Genomic DNA, 19,388 nt, shown 5'->3' with positions numbered 1-19,388 from the left:
CCGGATAGAGGTGGCGGGCTTGGGCCCAGTTCCTGCTGGGGTGCACCCTGGCCCTCTATACGGTCATTGCAGCTGCTACCTGTAAACCAGAGAGAGAGGCGCAGTCATGACACAACATGGGGGTGAAGTGATTTGGTGGAGCCCGTGAGGATGGGACGTGGCCTAGGGCTTGCTGTTTAGAGGAGTCCTTCTGCTGCCAAGAGATGAGGGAAACATTCATATGCCCTGGCAACGTGAGATGTCCCCCCCCCCACCCATTGGTCAGGAGGGATGGGTGGTACAGACCTCATGGCCATGGTGGCCTGGGACCAAACAGTGAGAGAGGGATTGGAGTAAGGGGGAGGTGTGGGCTGAGGACCACTGGGCTGTGGTCTCCCCCACAGGTTGTCCTGGCGGTCCGTCTTGCTGAGCAAGGCGCCGCCCGCCCTGACATGCAAATAAGAGGGCGGTTCTGGCCGTATGTGGCAGCTTGAGCCTACTGGGCACAGCCAAATTGAGTGTGGGCCGCTTCCGTCCCACTCCTGCGCTTCCAGCTGGCCCAGTCTTGGGGGCGTGGCCTAACAGCGGCAGCCTTGGGGCCATTCCCAGCCCCCTGATAGGTCTGATGGTTCCTCCACATAGATGGGACCCATCCATCTGGGGTCCTGGCTGCATCCGGTACAATAAGTGCTGTCCCCAAGCTTGTGTGGCCCTTTGAAGTACTTCCTTGACAGACTTCCCCCCACCCATCAAGCGGTAAACAATGACAGCAGCCAATGTGAAAAATATTTTTATTATGAGTTCTCCTGGCCCTTGAGGGTGTCCTGGAAAGTAGAGGTGGCCTAGACTGGCCGCCATGCCACTGAGCCGGACCCTTGTGGCACTGTTCATCGGCCTTTGAGGGCTGCTCCGGGGGGGGGGGGCAATTGACAGTCCTCGGGGTCAAGGCCATACCATGGCCCGGACTCATCAGCAGCCAGGACTTGCACACAGGCCCCAGATGGCCACTGGGCAAGTGGTAGTGAAACCTCTTCACTGGGCGAGCTGTTCCGGTTCCAGGGACACATTGACTGGGGGCCATTTTGCCCTGCTGGACAACTTTGCTGCCCAACTGGCAATCAGCACCACCGTTTCCACATCTCTGGTCCGGGGAGATGCTCTTTCACACAAGACAGCAGGCAACTCGATGTTGATAGGAGGCGCAGTCCACCAAGGATGGGTATCTGAAACAACCAAGAACAGGTGTGAGCGTCACCACTCAAGGGTGGAGTGCAAACAAAGGTGATGGCAAGTATGGCAAGGTGGACCCGGGAGATTCCAGGGCCGGAGTCTCCTGGCCCACCAGGGACATAGAAGTGCTGAGTGCCCAGCATCCCCATCGTGGTCTGAGGGGCAACGTTGGATCATGGGTGGCCTGGGAGTGCACTGACCACAGTACCCCTCGGCCCCTGGTGGTGGGTGGGTTGGTACTTGGTGAGGGTTCCGGAAGGGTAGATGCCATCCATTTCTCCGCCCAACTGGCGAAGTTTCCTGCTTTTAAGCTAAGCCACAGCATCCGCAACACAAACACGGAGAACTTAACGGGCCTGCCCAGCTGAGCTCCCCTCGATTCTCATGTAGGGGGCGGCAGCCAGCAGCAGAATCCCCACCGATGCACCAAGTCCACCAGGGTGACTTGACAGAGCTTTGGGCCACCCCCAGTGACAAGGAGAAGCCTCCTCATAGTTCGCCTCAGGGAAGCAGAAGAGGTAGGAAAATCGCAAAGTCCCCACCTTGGGGAGCGGCCCAGCAGCATGATGCGCCATGCAAGGCTTACCTGTCAGATGGAGGTCTGGCTTGAAGTTCCACTTTTGAAGGAGTTTCTGGTCATCCAGGCCCCTCCACTTCCTGCCAGCCGCCTAGTCAGATTCCACAGCTGCTGGGGCAAGGTGGGCGGGGCTTTTGGTGGCTGACTAGTCCAGTCGCAGGGAACACTGCATGGAACTCTATGGGCTGTGGCAGGTTAATACCTGGCATAACTTTGCACCGTCAAAAGAGGGCATTCCTCGGCCAAAAATACTTTGGCATGCTCCTAGTGCTTGGAATGCCCCTGGGAACACCCCTTCAGGGGATGGTGGCTGGCTCTGCGCCTCTGTGCTGCTGGCATGGAGCTTGCACCGCCTCACCCACACTGCCACCGGCAGCCGACTCCCACCGCCAGCCTAACTCCGTGTAAGCCGTTACCCGGCGTAAGCTCCTGCGTGCCTCCTAAACCCTTTCGCCCCCCAATCTCAGGAATGAGCTGTTAGTGTACTTAACAAGTACAACCCTGTGGCTTCACTAAGGTTTCACAGACCTTAGGAAAGTCTTGGAAGTTTTGTGAGTGGTAGAATTGTTTCTGAGAGACGAGAACTGCACTCTCATAAGCTATTCTGGTACTTAAAGAAAGCAAATGGAACTCTTTAGATTACAGAGGTGCACGCTAAGGATCTCAGGACTTAGTAATCATTTTCTGTAGTAGAACTTCTGTGCAGTTTCAGGACTTTGGGAAATGCATTCCTATGGCTCTGCTAAGGTTCATGGATTTTGCTGTATGTTCCTGATGTTCTAAAATGTGAGTGAAAAGTCTGAATAAAATCCCCAGGAGTGGTGATAGTTTAAATCCTAACAATGGTGGATGTTCAGGAATCAGTTTATCCCTAATTTTTTACTACTCTGGGTACTTGGATTTTCTATTTAAAGAACAAACTGTCCAGGGCCATCTTTGGCAATAATATGCTACTTTGAACAGTTCACAAGGCAAAGTCCATTTCTTTATTAGCACTCTAATCTTATAATCCTGGCTCTGTGTGGTCTATGCTCAGGTGGGATGTCAGAAAACTAGTCAATAGGGGAGGGGCCGTGGCTCAGTGGCAGAGCCTCTGCTTGGCATGCAGAAGGTCCCAGGTTCAATCCCCGGCATCTCCAATTAAAGGGACTAGGCAAGTAGGTGATGGGAAATGCCTCTGCCTGAGACCCTGGAGAACCACTGCGGGACTGAGTAGACAATACTGACTTTGATGGACCAAGGGTCTGATTCAGTATAAGGCAGCTTCATGTGTTCAATATCTACAGCCTGTTTTTCAATGACATCAAAACCATCCAATATTTTCCTGAAGGTGAAAGTGATATCAACTAGCCTGTGCAAGCCATTCAAAAATTACCTTTTGACACCTTTCCCACATGTGGAGACTTAACAGGATAAATAAAATCAAGTTTTCTTCTGCACACATGTAGTATTAGAGGCCATGGTGATGGCTAGATGTCACACTTACCAGATATCTAGCTAGTACTTTAACTCCATTGGAAAATTTACTTGTGTTCTGTCCAGAGCTTAAAGCACTTGTATCAAGCAGAGAAGTGCTAATTAGGGACATGCAAAACAGAAAGGAGTCTTATGGCAATTTAAAGACTTGTTGTAGTTTAAGCTTTTGTGAGCTAGAGCCCATTTAATCAGATGTATGAATCTGAACTTCAGTCAGCAGATACATATCCATAAGAGGGAAAATGCTGAACAGGGCGAAGGGCCATGAAGTGTAAGGAGTATACTCTTACTTTTGTGTGTGTGTGCAAACTCAAAAGAATACAAGTGCTATAGGCAGGAAAATGGCATTCTGTTGAGTCTGTGGGAATTTCAGACATGCTGTCCACTGGATTGTGTCTTAAAGTCTCAGGCGGAAAGTAAAACTGTGCAAAATTAGACTGTATGCAGCATGTATTTTAGATAGTTGTTTAATTTACAGCTGGTGACAAGCGACTATCATGCAGTGTCCAGAATAGTATATCTGTGGTGCTAGGAAAATGTGCCAGTTTTGAGTTTCAAGCATCTAAATGAGCAATTCTGTTAAGCTGTGAATGACATTCACCACTATACTACTTAAAGCTTATGTATAAGCAGTTTTTATACCGCCAAACTAAAAAGAGGGCTCTGTGTTTTTCTGTCATTAGAGTGCTTGAAATGTCTAAAATTACTGAATGTTTCATAGTGACTAAAACTCCCAGTAAGCACTCCTCAGCAATCATGTGTTTTAAAAGTGTAGCTTCTAAATGGCGGATTAAATGCTTAGATTGTATAAATGCATCTAGGTTAGATGACACTGGAATCTCAAGGCTTGTAAAAAAAATTAAGGATTAGCATACTTATATCTGATGTGCCCTGCTGAAATTGTAAACTCTGAGAGAAAGAAATGCTTATTTTAAGAAGTTTCTTATTTTGCAAGGGTAAATATATCTGACCACACATTTCAGTAGCTATTCTCTACTAGTGCAGCATCAGCTAGATCATGTCCATCCCAGTTGTTCAAGATAGCATAGCATCTGCTGATGCCTAAATCTGAGCCTTTGCTGTCCCAGGAACAGACAAATAGCTGTGATACATTTGCCAGGTTTTTTGTTGATAAAATATTGAAAATACACTTTGACCTGGATTTCAGTTGTAACATAGGTACACCAGAAAAAAGGCCTAATTACACCACCTAGGCTATTTAATGGATCATTTTGACTGGTTTCTGTGATGGATGTGGAAAAGATCTTGGGAGCTGTGAAGGCCACTTCTTGTACCCTGAGGTAAAGTACCTTGAGTTGGTGACTGATTCATAACAGGGTTTGTTGATGTAGTTCTTGCCTGTTATGAATCAGTCACCAACTCAAGGTACTTTACCTCAGCCACTCAAAGAGGCAGCTAGTCATTCACTACTTAAAAACGATCCCTACAGAAAAATGATGCGGCCAGTTATCACCTGGTCTCTGGGCAAAGTGTTTGAGAGAATAGTAGCAGACCAATTTCAAGTCTTCTTGGATAACTCATCTGCTCTAGACCCTTATTCAGGCCAGGCTATGGGACAGAGACAGCTCTGCTAGCTTTACTTGATGACCTCTATCTGAATGTAGACAAAGGCTAAACCTCTCTCTTATTAGCCCTTGATATAGTAGATCTTGCCATCTGGAGGCAGAAGTAGGTATCAAAGGGATGTGCATTGAACTGACTGAAATCATTCCTCACGGATTAGACTCAAAGTGTTGCTATTGGAAACCAGTTGTCATCAGTGTGAGACCCATCTTGTGGGGTACCACAGGGTACAGTTCTATCCCCCATGCTTTTCAGTCTCTGTGTAAAGAGTTAGTCCACATGGTGGTCTTTGTGCATCACACAAATGGGCTTCATACTGATGCAGACCCTCTCAGAATATTCTGGAGCAGGGGTCTGCGGTATCCTGAGATGTCCTCATCTGGAACTGAGGGCATAATGTTCAATGTTGGGTTCTACCTTCCCTAATCCATTGGAGTCAGGAAGTCACTTGTAATAACTGTTGCCTCCCAAGGTTAAAAACACCCTTCTGAGCTGTTTTCCTGCTGCTTCTGTGTTGAAAGCAAGGAAGTATGGAGCAGGGCCGGATTTAGGTTTGATGAGGCCCTAAGCTATTGAAGGTAATGGGGCCCTTTATATGTCCAGCTGTCCTTTGTCAACAACAAATTGTCGCTGTTTTTTGTGTTGAATATATGCTATATGGTAATTTATGGACCTAATAGGTATCTAAAGCCATTTGCACATAACAAAATATGTATTTTATCAAAGTAATTGTTGAACTGAAATACAATTAAGAAGAAGTATATTAATAGTGAAATAATTATTATTTCCTTTAAATTTTTGGGAGGCCTCCAAGAGAGTGGGGCCCTAAGCTATAGCTTGTTTAGCTTATACGTAAATCCGGCACTGGTATGGAGAGTTCCGCTTCATTTCTAGCCCTTTTCTTATATGTTCCTTAAGTGATAGCTCTCCAGTTGCCTTTGAATTCTTAGTGGCTTGTTTCAGTAGTCTCTTTCATTCTTCCTGTATTAAAAAAAGAACCTTGTAGTAGCCTATTGGCAGAAGTAAAAATTTCCCATTGCACTTTGACCTACTTGGAAAAATATTCGCTTCCTTTATCCATAATGAATTCCAGAAAGGATATGTTTTATGGGAATGTTACATCATAGCATTGAATGAAATGTTGGAAGTCAGAGTTGTTGTCATCTGATCTGAGGATCTATTTTAAGTGCTCGGATGTTAATTATCATGCTTCCTTTAACCTCCCCCCTCCCAAGGATTGTGAGAGGGTTTCTACCTGGTCTACTGCTCTCATTTTTAAAGTTGCAATTTCATTCAGGAAATTCTCCCTTTTTGCTGCATTAAGTAGTCTGAATTCAAAAAGAATGCATCTTTATTTTGTGGTGATTTATTTTTATTTCCCTCTGTGCTGATACCATGTTATGCATTAAGAACTATTTGCATAAGAGTTAATTCCTTACTGAATAGATTAAAATCGCTGACTGCAGCCCTAATTGTGAGGACAGTTTCTGTCAGTTATCAGCATCATCAATCTTTTTCTTATTGCCACTTGTTTTTTGTTAACACAGATTGTAGAATTTAACAGCTAACAGACTGTTGTTGAACCTGTTTGGGTTTTTGTATTAGAAACATATTTTTTAAAGATTTTTTATTATTTTTTAATAATATCAAAACAATATGTATTATATTGATTTAAAAAGATATAAACATTACTAATTTAATCAATACCCAGAAAAAATTTTTTTTACTTACCCACCATCCTCCTCTATCCGTTTATACTCTTAGTACTTCCCTTTGCATATATTTTCTAATTTAAATCATTCTTTATCCTGGGATTATATCATATACTTCAACGTTTAAAAACTAATAATAACACGCTTATATAAACCTGTACATTCAAATTAATTCAAATCCTTAGATATTTTCTAAGTTAAATTCATTTCCACAGTACATTCTCCATGCCTCCCATTCCCCCACAAATCCCCAGTTGTCCTTTTGATTTATTAATGCTGTCAATTTAGCCATTTCTGCTAGTTCCATCATTTTATTTTTCCAGTCCATCTTGTCCGGTACTTCGGACATTTTCCATTTTGCTGCATACACCAATCTTGCTGCTGTGGTGGCATATACTAAAAAAGATCTCTGAGTTATTATATTATCTGGTACAATACTTAGCAACATCATTTCCGGTGTTTTAGGGATGTTATGCTGTAAAATCAATCGAAGTTCATTATAAATCATATCCCAAAAGTTTTTTGCTTTTTCACATGTCCACCAAATATGGTGGAAGGAACCAACTTCACTTTGACATTTCCAACATTTTGACGACATAGTTCCATACATTTTTGCTAATTTTTTTGAGTCAAATACCATCTATATATCATCTTATAAATGTTTTCCCTTAATGATTGTGAAAGCAAAAGCTTCATATCCTTAGACCACAACTTTTCCCATCTATTCAATGGTATATTATGCCCTAATGTCTGTGCCCATGTTATCAACATAGGTTTAATTTGATCTTGTTCTGTATAAATCATCAATAGTATTTTATACATCTTGGAAATTAAATGGTCATCTGTATCTAATAATGTCAGTTGCAATAGTGATTTATCTTTTGTAAAACCTATTTTCATGTCTTGAGCAAATACCGATTTTATTTGATAATATTGAAGCCAAGTCAAATGATCCTTCAGTTCTTCGTATTCTTTTAGGGCTACTCGATTACCGTCCCATAACAAAATATCCTGATAAGTTATAAAGGAGGAAGGTCGTATAGGTCGCAATGTTGACATTTCTTGAATCGAAATCCATAAAGGTGTTCTAGTCTCCAAAAGGTACTTGTATCTTAACCATATTTTTATAATAGAAGATTTAACAATATGATGTTGGAAAGTTGAGTGATTCTTAAGTTTATCATACCACAAATAACCATGCCACCCAAATCTGTTGTCAAAACCTTCTAAATCCAAGTCGTATTTGTTATTTGTATCCAGTCCTTTAGCCATACCATAGCTGAAGCTTCCGCATACAGTTGAAAATGTGGTAAGGCAAATCCTCCTCTTTCTTTAGGGTCCACTAGGTATTTATAGGCAATTCTAGGTTTTTTACCTTGCCAAATAAAGTTCAATATGTCTTTCCTCCAGACATCACTGTACTTTTTCTGTGTGATTATAGGCAAATTCTGAAACAAAAACAACAGCCTTAGTAAAATGTTCATTTGAGTTACTGAGATGCAACCCAGAAAGGAAATATTTTTATTGGACCACGTTATCATTTCCTTCTTCACCTGTTCCCATAGTTTAACGTAGTTGTTAAATATTAAATCTTTACGTTTGTTTGTAATCCATATACCTAAGTATTTTACTTTGTTAGTTTTCTCCCATCCTGAAGTGTTTGCGAATGCAGTTGGGCAACATATGAAGGTCTTTCTGATCCACTAATCTGTGTGGCTAAAAATGTTTCTTTCCTTGCTGTGAATATAGTACATAACAATTTCAAGGCTGCTTAGCATTGCTTTGTTACACCCAGATGTATTGAATGTCCCAGGTAATTATGTGACATCTGTCACAATTTTCAGTGTAGAGCTAATTGTGTGTGGGTGCAATACAAATTGTGGGGTACTTTTAAAAGATGCAAGTATTGGGGATGTTGGGATCTGAACTGCTTTTAGAGTTATGTCTCATTGAGAATTTAAAATCCACAATTTTTTTTATTTTTTTAGACAATTTTTATGCTCCTTCTCCAGGAACCTGCCCGAAACAGCTTATTAAAGTTAATCATTAAAATGCCCCACTCTGGTATAAAAACAAAGATAGTAAAAACAGACACAGACAGCTTCAAACAACAGTTTCCAGGCTAAAATGGTCTTTTAAAAAAATCAACACTTTTAAAAGCTGGGGTGTACAGAAACATTTTGGCCTGAAGCCTAAAAGAAAGCACTATAGGGAGCCAGACGAGCCTCAATGGGAAGGACATTCCACAAGCAAGGTGCCACTACTGAAAAGGCTGTGTCTCTGGTTGACACCTGCCTCACCTGTGAAGGTGAGGGCACAGAGAGCAGGGCTTGTGAGGGAGATCTTAACTGTTAAATGTCTTAACAAGACATTTATGGGATAATGAGGAGTCTCCTTCTGATGGACTTGAGATATTAAGGAGAATGCTAACATTTGCTGTTCTCAAGCACCCAAGTGTTCAAGTAATGTGCTTCCAGCTGTTATATAAAGCTGGGGAATCTTGTTTTTCATATTAAAGCGCTTGAAATAGTCCTTTCCTTTCTAGCTCCCATGACCCACTGGTCTTGAGCAGTTAATGGGGAGTTTTTTTTCTATTTCTTTAAAGAGAGATACTTGGCCGCTGCCAGTGTTATACTTGGATCTCTATCCACCAGCAAAAAGGGGACAGTTTTATCGTCTATTACGGTGGCAGGTATTTTAGTTAAAATAGGAGTAATCCATTGGTCACGTTGGAGTTTGAAATGGGGACACTCCAGCATCATGTGAGCAAGCGTATCAATTTTCTTCATGTTGCATGAGCAAAGTCTTTCTGAATAGGGTAAATTGCTTTACCTTCCATTTAGCAATGCTGAAGATGCGGCGTTCAGACGAGCAAGCATAAAGGCTCTTCGAAAACCCGGGGCTGTTAAATTACTGAAATATGGTGGCGTTCGCAGAGGCGGAAGGATACCTAAGAACTGAGTAGAGCATACTCTTTGAGCACGCATTGTAGAGCTGGAATAATCCTTTTTTTTTTGTGTAGCTCTTAATAGTTAATATTAGCCTACAGCACCCGGTATTCCCAGGCGGTCTCCCATCCAAGTACTAACCAGTCCCGACCCTGCTTAGCTTCCGAGATCGGGCATGCTCAGGGTGGTATGGCCATAGGCAGCTTGAAATAGTGTAAGTTGGTAGCCGTATTGGAGGAGAAGATGCAGGGACTTGAGATATTTACATTTCAAGTTCTGCATTTAGGTAGGAAAAATCAAATGCATAATTATATGATGGGGGAGACTTGTCTTAGCAAGTGTGTGAAAAGGATCTAGGTGTCTTAGTAGACCTAACACTGAACATGAGTCAGCAGTGTGATGCGTTAGCTAAAAAGGCAAGTGCGATCTTGGGCTGTATCAACAGAAGTATAGTGTTCAGATCAACCAAAGTGGTGGTATCACTTTGCTCTGGTTAGACCTCACCTAGAGTATTGTGTTCAGTTTTGGGCACCACAGTTTAAGAAGGATGTAGACAAGCTGGAACATGTCCAGAGGAGGCCAACAAATATGCTGAGGGATCTGGAGACCAAGTCCTATGAGGAAACCCATTCTGGCTCTTAGTGATCAGATCCATCCTTTCTAAATGCTCAAGGACTGACTGTTTGATTATTTGTTCGAAAACTTTTCCGGGTATAGAAGTCAAGCTGATGGGTCGGTAGTTACCCGGATCCTCCTTTTTCCCCTTCTTGAAGATGGGGACAACATTTGATCGCCTCCAGTCTTCTGGCACCTCACCTGTTTGCCAAGACTTTTCAAAAATAATGGACAGAGGTTCCGAAATTACATCTGCAAGTTCTTTGAGTACCCTTGGGTGCAATTCATCTGGCCCAGAGGATATTGTTTCATTTAAAGAAACCAGGTGTTTGTGCACTACCCCAATGCCAATTCTAGGCTGCAAATCCCTTCCTTCATCACATGTTCTGTTTATGCCATGTTGAGCACCACTTCCCTCACGAGAAAAGACTGAGGAAAAGTAGGAATTGAGGAGTTCTGCCCTCTTTTCATCTCCTGTTACAGTTTCACTTTCCGGTCCATGCAGTGGGCTTATCTTGTCCTTGTTCTTACCCTTACTCTGTACATAGGAAAAGAACCCTTTTTTGTTGCGTTTAGCATCTCTCGCTAGCCTAAGTTCATGCTGAGCTTTAGCTTTCCTAACACTCTCCCTACAAGCACTAGTTATTTCCTTATATTCCTCTTTGGTTATAAGGCCCTCCTTCCATTTCCTAAATGAGTCTCTTATTTCTCAACTCTTTTAAAAGCTGTTTATGGAGCCACCCTGGCCTCTTTAGGCTCCTCCCATTTTTCCTTCTCAAAGGAATGGTTTGTGATTGCGCCTTCAGTATTTCATTTTTAAGAAACTCCCACCCTTCTTGAACTCCCTTCTCCTTAAGTATTTCTGACCATGGGATTCTACCTAGCATAAGTTTAAGTTGGTTAAAATTTGCTCTTTTAAAGTCCAACCTATATGTCTGACTACGTACAGGTTTTCCTTCCCCAAGATTGTAAATTCCAAGAGTACGTGGTCACTGCTACCCAGGGTACCTACTACTTTAACCTCATCGACCAGTTCTTCCCTGTTGGTGAGAATCAAGTCTAAGATAGCAGATCCCCTTGTTTCCCTGTCCACTTTCTGGAATAGGAAGTTGTCAGCAAAACAAGTCAGGAATTTCTTGGATCTTGCATTTTTAGCAGAGTTGGACTTCCAACAGATATCCGGGTAATTAAAATCTCCCATGACCACCATGTCCTGTTTCTTTGAGAACTTTGTGATCTGGTCTAGGAGCGTCCCATCCAAGTCCTCTGCCTGGTTTGGTGGTCGATAGCAGACCCCCACCATTATATCACTATTATTTCTTATTCCTTTTATGTTTACCCATAGAGTCTTGATTGCACTACCATGCTCAGATTCATGTACTTCTTCACAAGTGTACACATCTTTGACATACAGTGCTACTACTCCCCCCTTCCTTATCTGTCTATCCCTTTTAAGTAGATTGGTGAATTGTGTGAGAGATGTGGCAACTTTTCTCTTTATAGTGTCAAGAAAAAATAATCTTCATTTACCAATTTTTAAAATGAATATGAATAGCAGGTGAATAGCCAATGGCTGTTAAATATAAGAAAAGGGATGAAGAATTCTATCTTTGAGTTTCCAGGAGTTTGTTTGAGCCAAACCCCAAATCACTGTCCCAAAAGTTAATTGAGGGATCGCCTTTCCTTTATACACCGGCCTGGGGAGATCATACTGTCCTGTCACAGTTTGGTGATTAGTGTCTAAGCCTAGGAAGACCTAGGTTCAAATCCCTGCTCAGCTATGTTGCTTAGTAGGGGGAACTTCAGGCAGTTGCTAGCTCTCTGCCTAATGTATATTATGGGAGGAGAGACGTATTCACATCCTAAACTTGGAAAAGGGGGGATGGGATAAAGTATGATGGTTAGAACTTTTCTTCCCTGAATGCTTTATGTAGGATCAATTCTTGAAGAAAAGATGGGGTGCAGGCAAAGTTTAACAGAAACAGTTCAGGTGTATAAGCAATTGTATAGCCTATACCAGCTGAAATTCTTGCTGCTATTACTTCCTAATATTTTATACCTCATGAACACTCCCAACACATATGGAAAAAGTAGCATTATCGTGGCCTCAAAACCAACAATTCTTTATGGTGCTATAAATTACGGAAATTCTATTTGGTGACAAGTACCATTGGTTTGCCATTTTAATTATGTTCTCTCTCAAAGAGAGACTCACTGAAAAGCTTGAACTTCTTATAGTCAAGCGATTCTGTAAAACTGGATTTACATGATGACCTAAATCAGTCTGCCACTTTTTTTGACAAATTTTTTCCTTGTTACAAGCTGAATCTTTCAACATATGATGCTACTTTTTTCATATGTGGTGGGCAGGGCCGGATTTAGGTTTGATGAGGCCCTAAGCTATTGAAGGCAATGGGGCCCTTTATATGTCCAGCTGTCCTTTGTCAACAACAAATTGTCGCTGTTTTTTGTGTTGAATATATGCTATGTGGTAATTTATGGACCTAATAGGTATCTAAAGCCATTTGCACATAACAGAATATGTATTTTATCAAAGTAATTGTTGAACTGAAATACAATTAAGAAAAAGTATATATAGAAATGAGCAAACCAGTGATTTTTTAGGGAGCAGGCTAGCAGGCAGGGCCCATTGCTTATATCATAGGAGCCTACACTACACAAAACACTGTTGCTGTATGTAGGTTTTATTTTTTTTGTTTTTTATCTTGTATTTTGGAAATGTACATCCAGTTTTTTTTCCTTTAAATTTTTTTGGGGCCCCTAAGAGAGTGGGGCCCTAAGCCATAGCTTGTTTAGCTTATACGTAAATCTGGCACTGGATTTATCATATATTAATAGATTCATGTCTTTATCACTGTCCTTTCACTTTGACTTCAGTGGGATTTAGTTTTATTTTAAATTTCACCCTTAATTTCATAAATAAATTCATCTGTTCTTAATTATCTTTTTCTCCTCTCAGTCAAAAATTTATGATCAAGTAAGCATCCTGCCTGTAACGGCTATTAACTATTTTAATTTCCCCCCCAGAAAATCAAGATTGTCTTCATCATGTTGTTCATGAACGTTTGGGTGAGCTGCTGCGAGTCCTAAAGGCAATAATTAGCAAACACCAGAGTCTCAACTCAGTTGACATTCTCAGTGCTGCGGGAACAGTCATTGCAAAAGTAAAAGGTAAGGGGATGGGAGCCCCTTGGGCTTGTGCTGGTGGATATGAATTGTAAGTAGTCAAATTGCTTCATGGTGCAACTTCAAAAAATATGGATGGTTTGTCCTGTACTTGGCCTGCTTCTGTATTCTTCCTTATAGATGTTCAAAAACATTAATGAGTCCAGTGTAACTTGCATATTAAACCAAGTAAATGCTACTTTGGAATTTATCAAGACTCCATGTGAACTATCACCATGACCACCTATTTGCTGAGGCAGCTGCAGCTCCACTCCATCCCCTCCATTTCCCACACACACACCCCACAGCTGTTTGAGATGCATTGTCTGAACGTGCAGATAATGCTGCTTTTGGGGAATTTAAACACCCTTTCTATTTAAAAAAAAAACTCTTACCTGGGAGGTCACCCAAGTTTGTGAAAATATCTATTTTATCTTTACATAGTCGTGATCCATGGAGTTAAGTATCTGCAGATGGGCCATGCTGAGAATTAGATATATTGATGTGCTGGAATGCCCAGGTTTATCAAGTGTAATCAAAGCAACAGTTACTGGAATTCAACACATTCCCTGGTTCTGGTACTACTAAAGTGATTTGTTCCAAAATTAGAAACCTTGCCAGAGTGTTCACAGGGGATTGTCTACAGACCTTAACATAGAGCCTGGAAAGGCATTCTAGAAAACTTGGAACCTTGTACAGTGCTGTGAAATTTGGTCAGTCCTCATAACAAATAAACTACGTCAATCTGTGTTTAACTTTAATTTCTAATCCTAAAAGTGTTATTTGTAGTTAGTCCATAGAAGTCTAGTGATGCATTTTAAATACTTGTAAATAGCTACTGGAAAGACCTTTTCTGAAGTAATAAGCTTAGTGGAAATAAAAATAAAATAAAATACAAAGAAAGTGTGTGTGTGTGTGTGTGTGTGTGTGCTCATTTGGTTGCCTAAATGTCTGTTGTGATTACTGTGTAAAAACTGAAAGGTGGGGAGAGTTGTGATGGGGACAGTGAATTAAACTTCAGTTCAGTTCCTAAGAGCATTCACTTTACAATATCAAAAGGATTTAAACGTTTCAGCAATATGGTACAAAGACCAAGGCTAAACTTAGCCAAGAATTTGGCACGGGGCCTAAAATAGCAATATGAGGTTTGTGGTTTAATTCAAAATTAGTAATTCCACAGCCTTGCCACTCCCTGTATGCCCCTTTCATTATTTGTATCTGTGTGTGTTTTTCCTTCAAAATATCCTGTAATGCATGTGGGTTTTTAAAAAAATTGTAATTATGGAGAATGCAAGTACTTTAGTGTCTTGGACAGAATTTGAAACTATGAAGAAACGTCCAAAATATTGGCTAAGAAAAAGTGTATTTCCTTTGTGAATAAGTAATAATCAGATTACACTTACAATATGCAGGACCATTTAGGGCCAAACTACACATTCAGGTTTTTAAAGAGTTGGGTCCAGGTTCTCACACAGCAGCTGTGTGGAATAGCTTTAAAAATAAAATAAAATAAGGAATGCCTGACTAACAGAATTTTTGAGCGACAACTCACTGGAACGTCATCAAGAGAAATGGAAACTCTTTTATAATTTTATAAAGTCAAATAACAATTAAGTTGTTCATAAACAATTAACAAGATACTGATACAAACGCAACTAGGGTTAGAAGACAACGCAATGTAACCGAAAGGGGGGTAGAAATAAGATACCCAGCCAAAAAAATTTTTTGTCCCTTTTTTCTTTTCTGTACCTCTATATATAATATAATAAAATAAAATGTATATAAAAAAATAAAATCAAGGAATGCCTAAATGGACTCAGAAAGCTGCTGCAGGGGGAGGAGGGGCTCCTGCCTTCCTTCCAAGCCATTTTCCCATGCTGAAATGGTGCGGGGGTGGGTGGGGAGTTATTTCCACGTTTTTGTTGCTCCGTGTGCACGGAATACTCTACCTCCTGTGTGGCTGCAGAGGAACCTGAGCTGGGTATGGGAATCTGAACCAAACTGTTTAAAAACATATAGTTTAGCCCTCAATAGCTCTAATTAATATCTTTAGGGCACTGAAAGGAATACAATTAATTTGGAAATGTTCTGCAGTGCATGATTTTATGTTATCTAGTTGTAGCTAAAAAAATTGTTTGGCAAATGCCCTTTCAGGCTGATATGATTGTATATTTCAAATGATGTTGGTTGGCTGCATATGTTTACATTAATCTTTCCCATTTCCATCAAGTTGCGTGCTCATTCAAGTGTGGCTGCATAGATAGTTGCCATTTCCAGACATGGGAATAGTACTAACAGTCATTGTTGTCGTGCTATTGTGTGCAGCCAGGATGTCCTGGGGAAAAATTTCTGTGTTCAAAGCTGATGTTAAGTAATATCAGTTGTTTCAGTGACTGTTAAAGGAAGATGTTAAGGATCTTTGGATGGAAGTGTTTTGGAAAGAAGGTAGGAGTCTTGTATTTTATGTAGATACATATGTATGTATACATATATGTATATATACCTGTGTAGACATATAAAAATTAACACAGCTCCCATTTTATTTGGAATTGAGTGAAACAATTTGCCACTTATATCAAATTAAGAACATAGGACTCCCATCCTAAACATACTTACTATTGGAATTAACCAATGCTGATATCTGTGGTTACAAAAATGTTGAGTGTGAAGCATACAAATGCTCCTTGAACATTCAAGTGAGCTGTGCGATTCTGCAGGTAGCTTTTCTTGAGGGTGAAAATGTTTGTGTAGCTTGACTTTCATAAGTATGCTTGTAGCTTTCCCCCCCCCCTTGCTCTACTTTTCTCTCAACAGTTGAACTAATTGCAGAGTTTGTAAATTTGATTTTTAGAGGCATATTTATCTGTAAATTTCTGACTATAAAATTACCGTAACCTTTAAGCATACACACATTTGCTTTGGCAATTTTACAGTGATATGCAGTAGTATGTTTTGCAAGAACAGGGCTTTCATACATAACAGAGTAAGCATGAGATTTCCATTTAACAAATACAATTGTTTATGGTACCTGGCATGTTTGATAACTTTGCGGTTGCTTTAGTCTACTTTATGAAAACTGGTCTGTGCAATACAGGGCTTCTTAGTTGAAGATGTCCTTCTGTAAAAGTATTGAAAAAGTCTACATAGGGCTTATTAGTGTGTACTGACATTTTATTTAATATCCAGAATGTAGTTTGTATTAACTTACTAGGAATTTTTTTTCCCCTTTCACAAAGGAAATCTAGGCAAACATCTGGCTTACCATATTCATTGTTTTGGGTTATATATTTACATTTAAAACACCAGGCAGGAAGCTTTAATTCTTTATGCAGATAACGATGTAAATGATGTGACCTTGTGGGAAATAAACTTATTCTGCACAAATTTCCTATTTCTAGTGTTAGCAACTTCTAATTCCATTCACTATTTTTTAATTATTGACAGGTTCTGCAAAAGATTTCAAAGACTAAAAGGGAGCTTATTATATTGTTATAAGTGGCTGCTTGAGTTCTGAGAGATTTTATGAAGAAACAAGGATTCCTTGGGTTGTAAAGACTGGAACTGTTTTGCCAGGGGGATACCTAAACGTTCAAGAACCCTCTGCAGAGGTTTCTGTCAAATATGCTTCATCCAAACTATCTAAAATTCTGACTGAATTGGTATCTCTAAATGTTCTTTTCTCATTTACTTTCTTTGGACAGTGTATGGAAGGATGTGGGCATTGAGCTCCGATTCTGCCCATCTTTTCCAAATGATTAACAGCTAAATGTCAACCCTTCCATTAAATAAGTCCTTCCTGGTTCACTAATCTTTTTGGTAACTACCTGCTCTTGTGTATGGAATAAGTTTATTCCTGTTTAGCAAACTTGTTTTTGCACATTCTGAAAATATGATAAAATGGCCTGTTAGAATTTTCACATAGTTTATCCGGCATATACGTAGCCAAATCTTACTGAGTAGTGAGTTAAGTTGTTGTTGCTGTGTTCCACTCCTAGGTTGGCTCTTCACTAGCAGTTTAGTCTGGGATTGCCACAATTCATTCATATTATTTTGTGGCTAGTCTAGGTAATGGTGTGTTCTGCCCGTTGCATTCTATGATTTTAAATGTAATTACAGTGCTAGGCTTCCTGGGCCTTTTGAAAAATGTCTGCTTCCAACTTAATTAGTTCCTTTTCTCTCCTGTAGCTGACTGTTTCTTGGCATTTACAAGTAAATTATCATATATTGTGGTATGTGTGTGCGTGTGTATATGAAGAACTGTTCTTCCCTCTGTAATTGTTCAAAGCCACTGATTGTTTTATAATGATTGTAATTTTGTAAACACAATATTATCATAAGCCAAAACTCTATAATGAGTAATGACTCTAGTTTGCTACAAAGTAAAACATCTACCTGTTCTTGGGAGGGAAGATGACAACCATTTGTTCCCCAGTGCCTTGAGAGAACAGGAAGTAATTAGGCTGTACAAAAAAGAACAGAAGGGAAAATGCAGGGAGATACCTTTGTTAAAGGCAACGGTAGGTTCTTGCATGCAATGATGAATTTGGTGGATATTCCACTATATTAAATGCTGTATGAAATCCCCATTTCAGTTCCTCTCACAGTGGAATGTAGTAAATGGATCCTTAAGCACTGCAAAATAATTTCAGTGTAGAATCACCCTAATTTGTCACAGTCTCTGAAGCCAAACAAGATGTTATGCTGGGAAATCTTATGTGCTACTCCCCACCCCACCCAGCTTTCTATTGAGGAAAATAGCCCTGTATGGCCCAATTCATATCCCAGACACAGCATGCAGTAGAAGATTTAATTCCCCCCTAGTGTGGTTTCATAGTTTGCAATCAACCCCGCCCAACATGATGCTAGTCCTGGAAGAGAGAAAAGACAGAGGTGCCTGTCTCTTTCCCCATTTGGAATAAGAACATGCAGGAAGAGAGTTTTTTGATTAGTGAAACAGAGTGTGTGTGGTAAACTCCATCTGCCCCTCAACCATGGGCTCAATCTGACCTGTGGGGCCTCATGTAGCTGCTATTTCCCTTTTCATGAATGCTTCAAAGATCTATTCATGGATTTCCGAGCATCTTGTCTGTTTCCTCACAGGGAGGGAGGGACATGGCTGTGCCTATTTTCCGTTAAGAAATTATTTTTTTATTGCCTTTCATCAATCTCAGAATTTTATACGAAGGTTTTTTTTACTAAGGTATCATAAGAGCTTCATTACTAAATAATTCTGGTTTGGTGCCTTAAGACATGTCACCCCAGGACTCCTGTATGGGTTAGTACTTAAGAAAAATGAGGTTAAGTGCATATAGTAGGTTTCAGAAATGCTAAGATCATGTTTAGTAACACCTTTAGCCAGCGTGGTGTAGTGGTTAAGAGTGGTGGTTTGGAGCAGTGGACTCTGATCTGGAGAACCGGGTTTGATTCCCCACTCCCCCATATGAGTGGCGGAGGCTAATCTGGTGAACTGGATTTGTTTCCCTACTCCTACACATGAAGCCAGCAAGGTGACCTTGGGCTAGTCACAGCTCTCTTAGAGCTCTCTCAGCCCCACCTACCTCACAGGGTGTCTGTTGTGGGGAGAGGAAGGGAAGGTGACTGTAAGCCAGTTTGATTCTTCCTGAAGTGATAGAGAAAGTTGGCATATAAAAACCAACTCTTCTTCTCCTGCTCCTCCTTCATATCAGGTCAGAATATTTTGAGTGCTATCCTCAGACCTGTAGATGCTCTTGGTGTTGGTATGTATTTGAATATCAAAACCCTCAGCTGAAATTTTTTGTTTGTTAATATAGCCATTATAAAGAATCCAAATTGGAAGATTAATAGTTGATAATCAGAAAGTTTTGTTTGTTCTGCTACATGGCTCTCTAGTTTAGAGTCCAGAGTTTAGAGGAAGGAGTGTGAGTCAGCAGATGTTTAACTCACAAAAATATTTTCAAATCAGAAGAGTCAACAGGCCTTGCCATTTAAGAGCATTGCACTGACGGGTTTTTCTTCCATATTTATTTTATGTATGTTATTTATAGTCTCCCTTTCTCACTGAGACTCAAGGTGGATTGCACAGTGTGTCAATATGATCAA

The 19,388-nt window shown here is 40.6% G+C and overlaps 1 protein-coding gene and 1 pseudogene across 1 annotated transcript in view; one reads left to right on the top strand and one right to left on the bottom strand.

Moving 5' to 3' along the window:
- The window catches only part of ARHGAP29 (Rho GTPase activating protein 29), a 64,845-nt gene that overhangs the window by 13,372 nt on the left and 32,085 nt on the right, over nt 1–19,388 (top strand). Inside the window, exon 2 of the mRNA XM_056844309.1 lies at nt 13,170–13,313. Coding sequence (XP_056700287.1) covers nt 13,170–13,313 — 144 coding nt within the window. The remainder of the gene's footprint in view (nt 1–13,169; nt 13,314–19,388) is intronic.
- LOC130474025 (5S ribosomal RNA) lies at nt 9,599–9,707 on the bottom strand (annotated as a pseudogene).

Source organism: Euleptes europaea, chromosome 2, assembly GCF_029931775.1.
Source record: "Euleptes europaea isolate rEulEur1 chromosome 2, rEulEur1.hap1, whole genome shotgun sequence".
Classification (NCBI taxonomy): domain Eukaryota; kingdom Metazoa; phylum Chordata; class Lepidosauria; order Squamata; family Sphaerodactylidae; genus Euleptes; species Euleptes europaea.
This window is presented reverse-complemented; position numbering and strand designations above follow the sequence as displayed.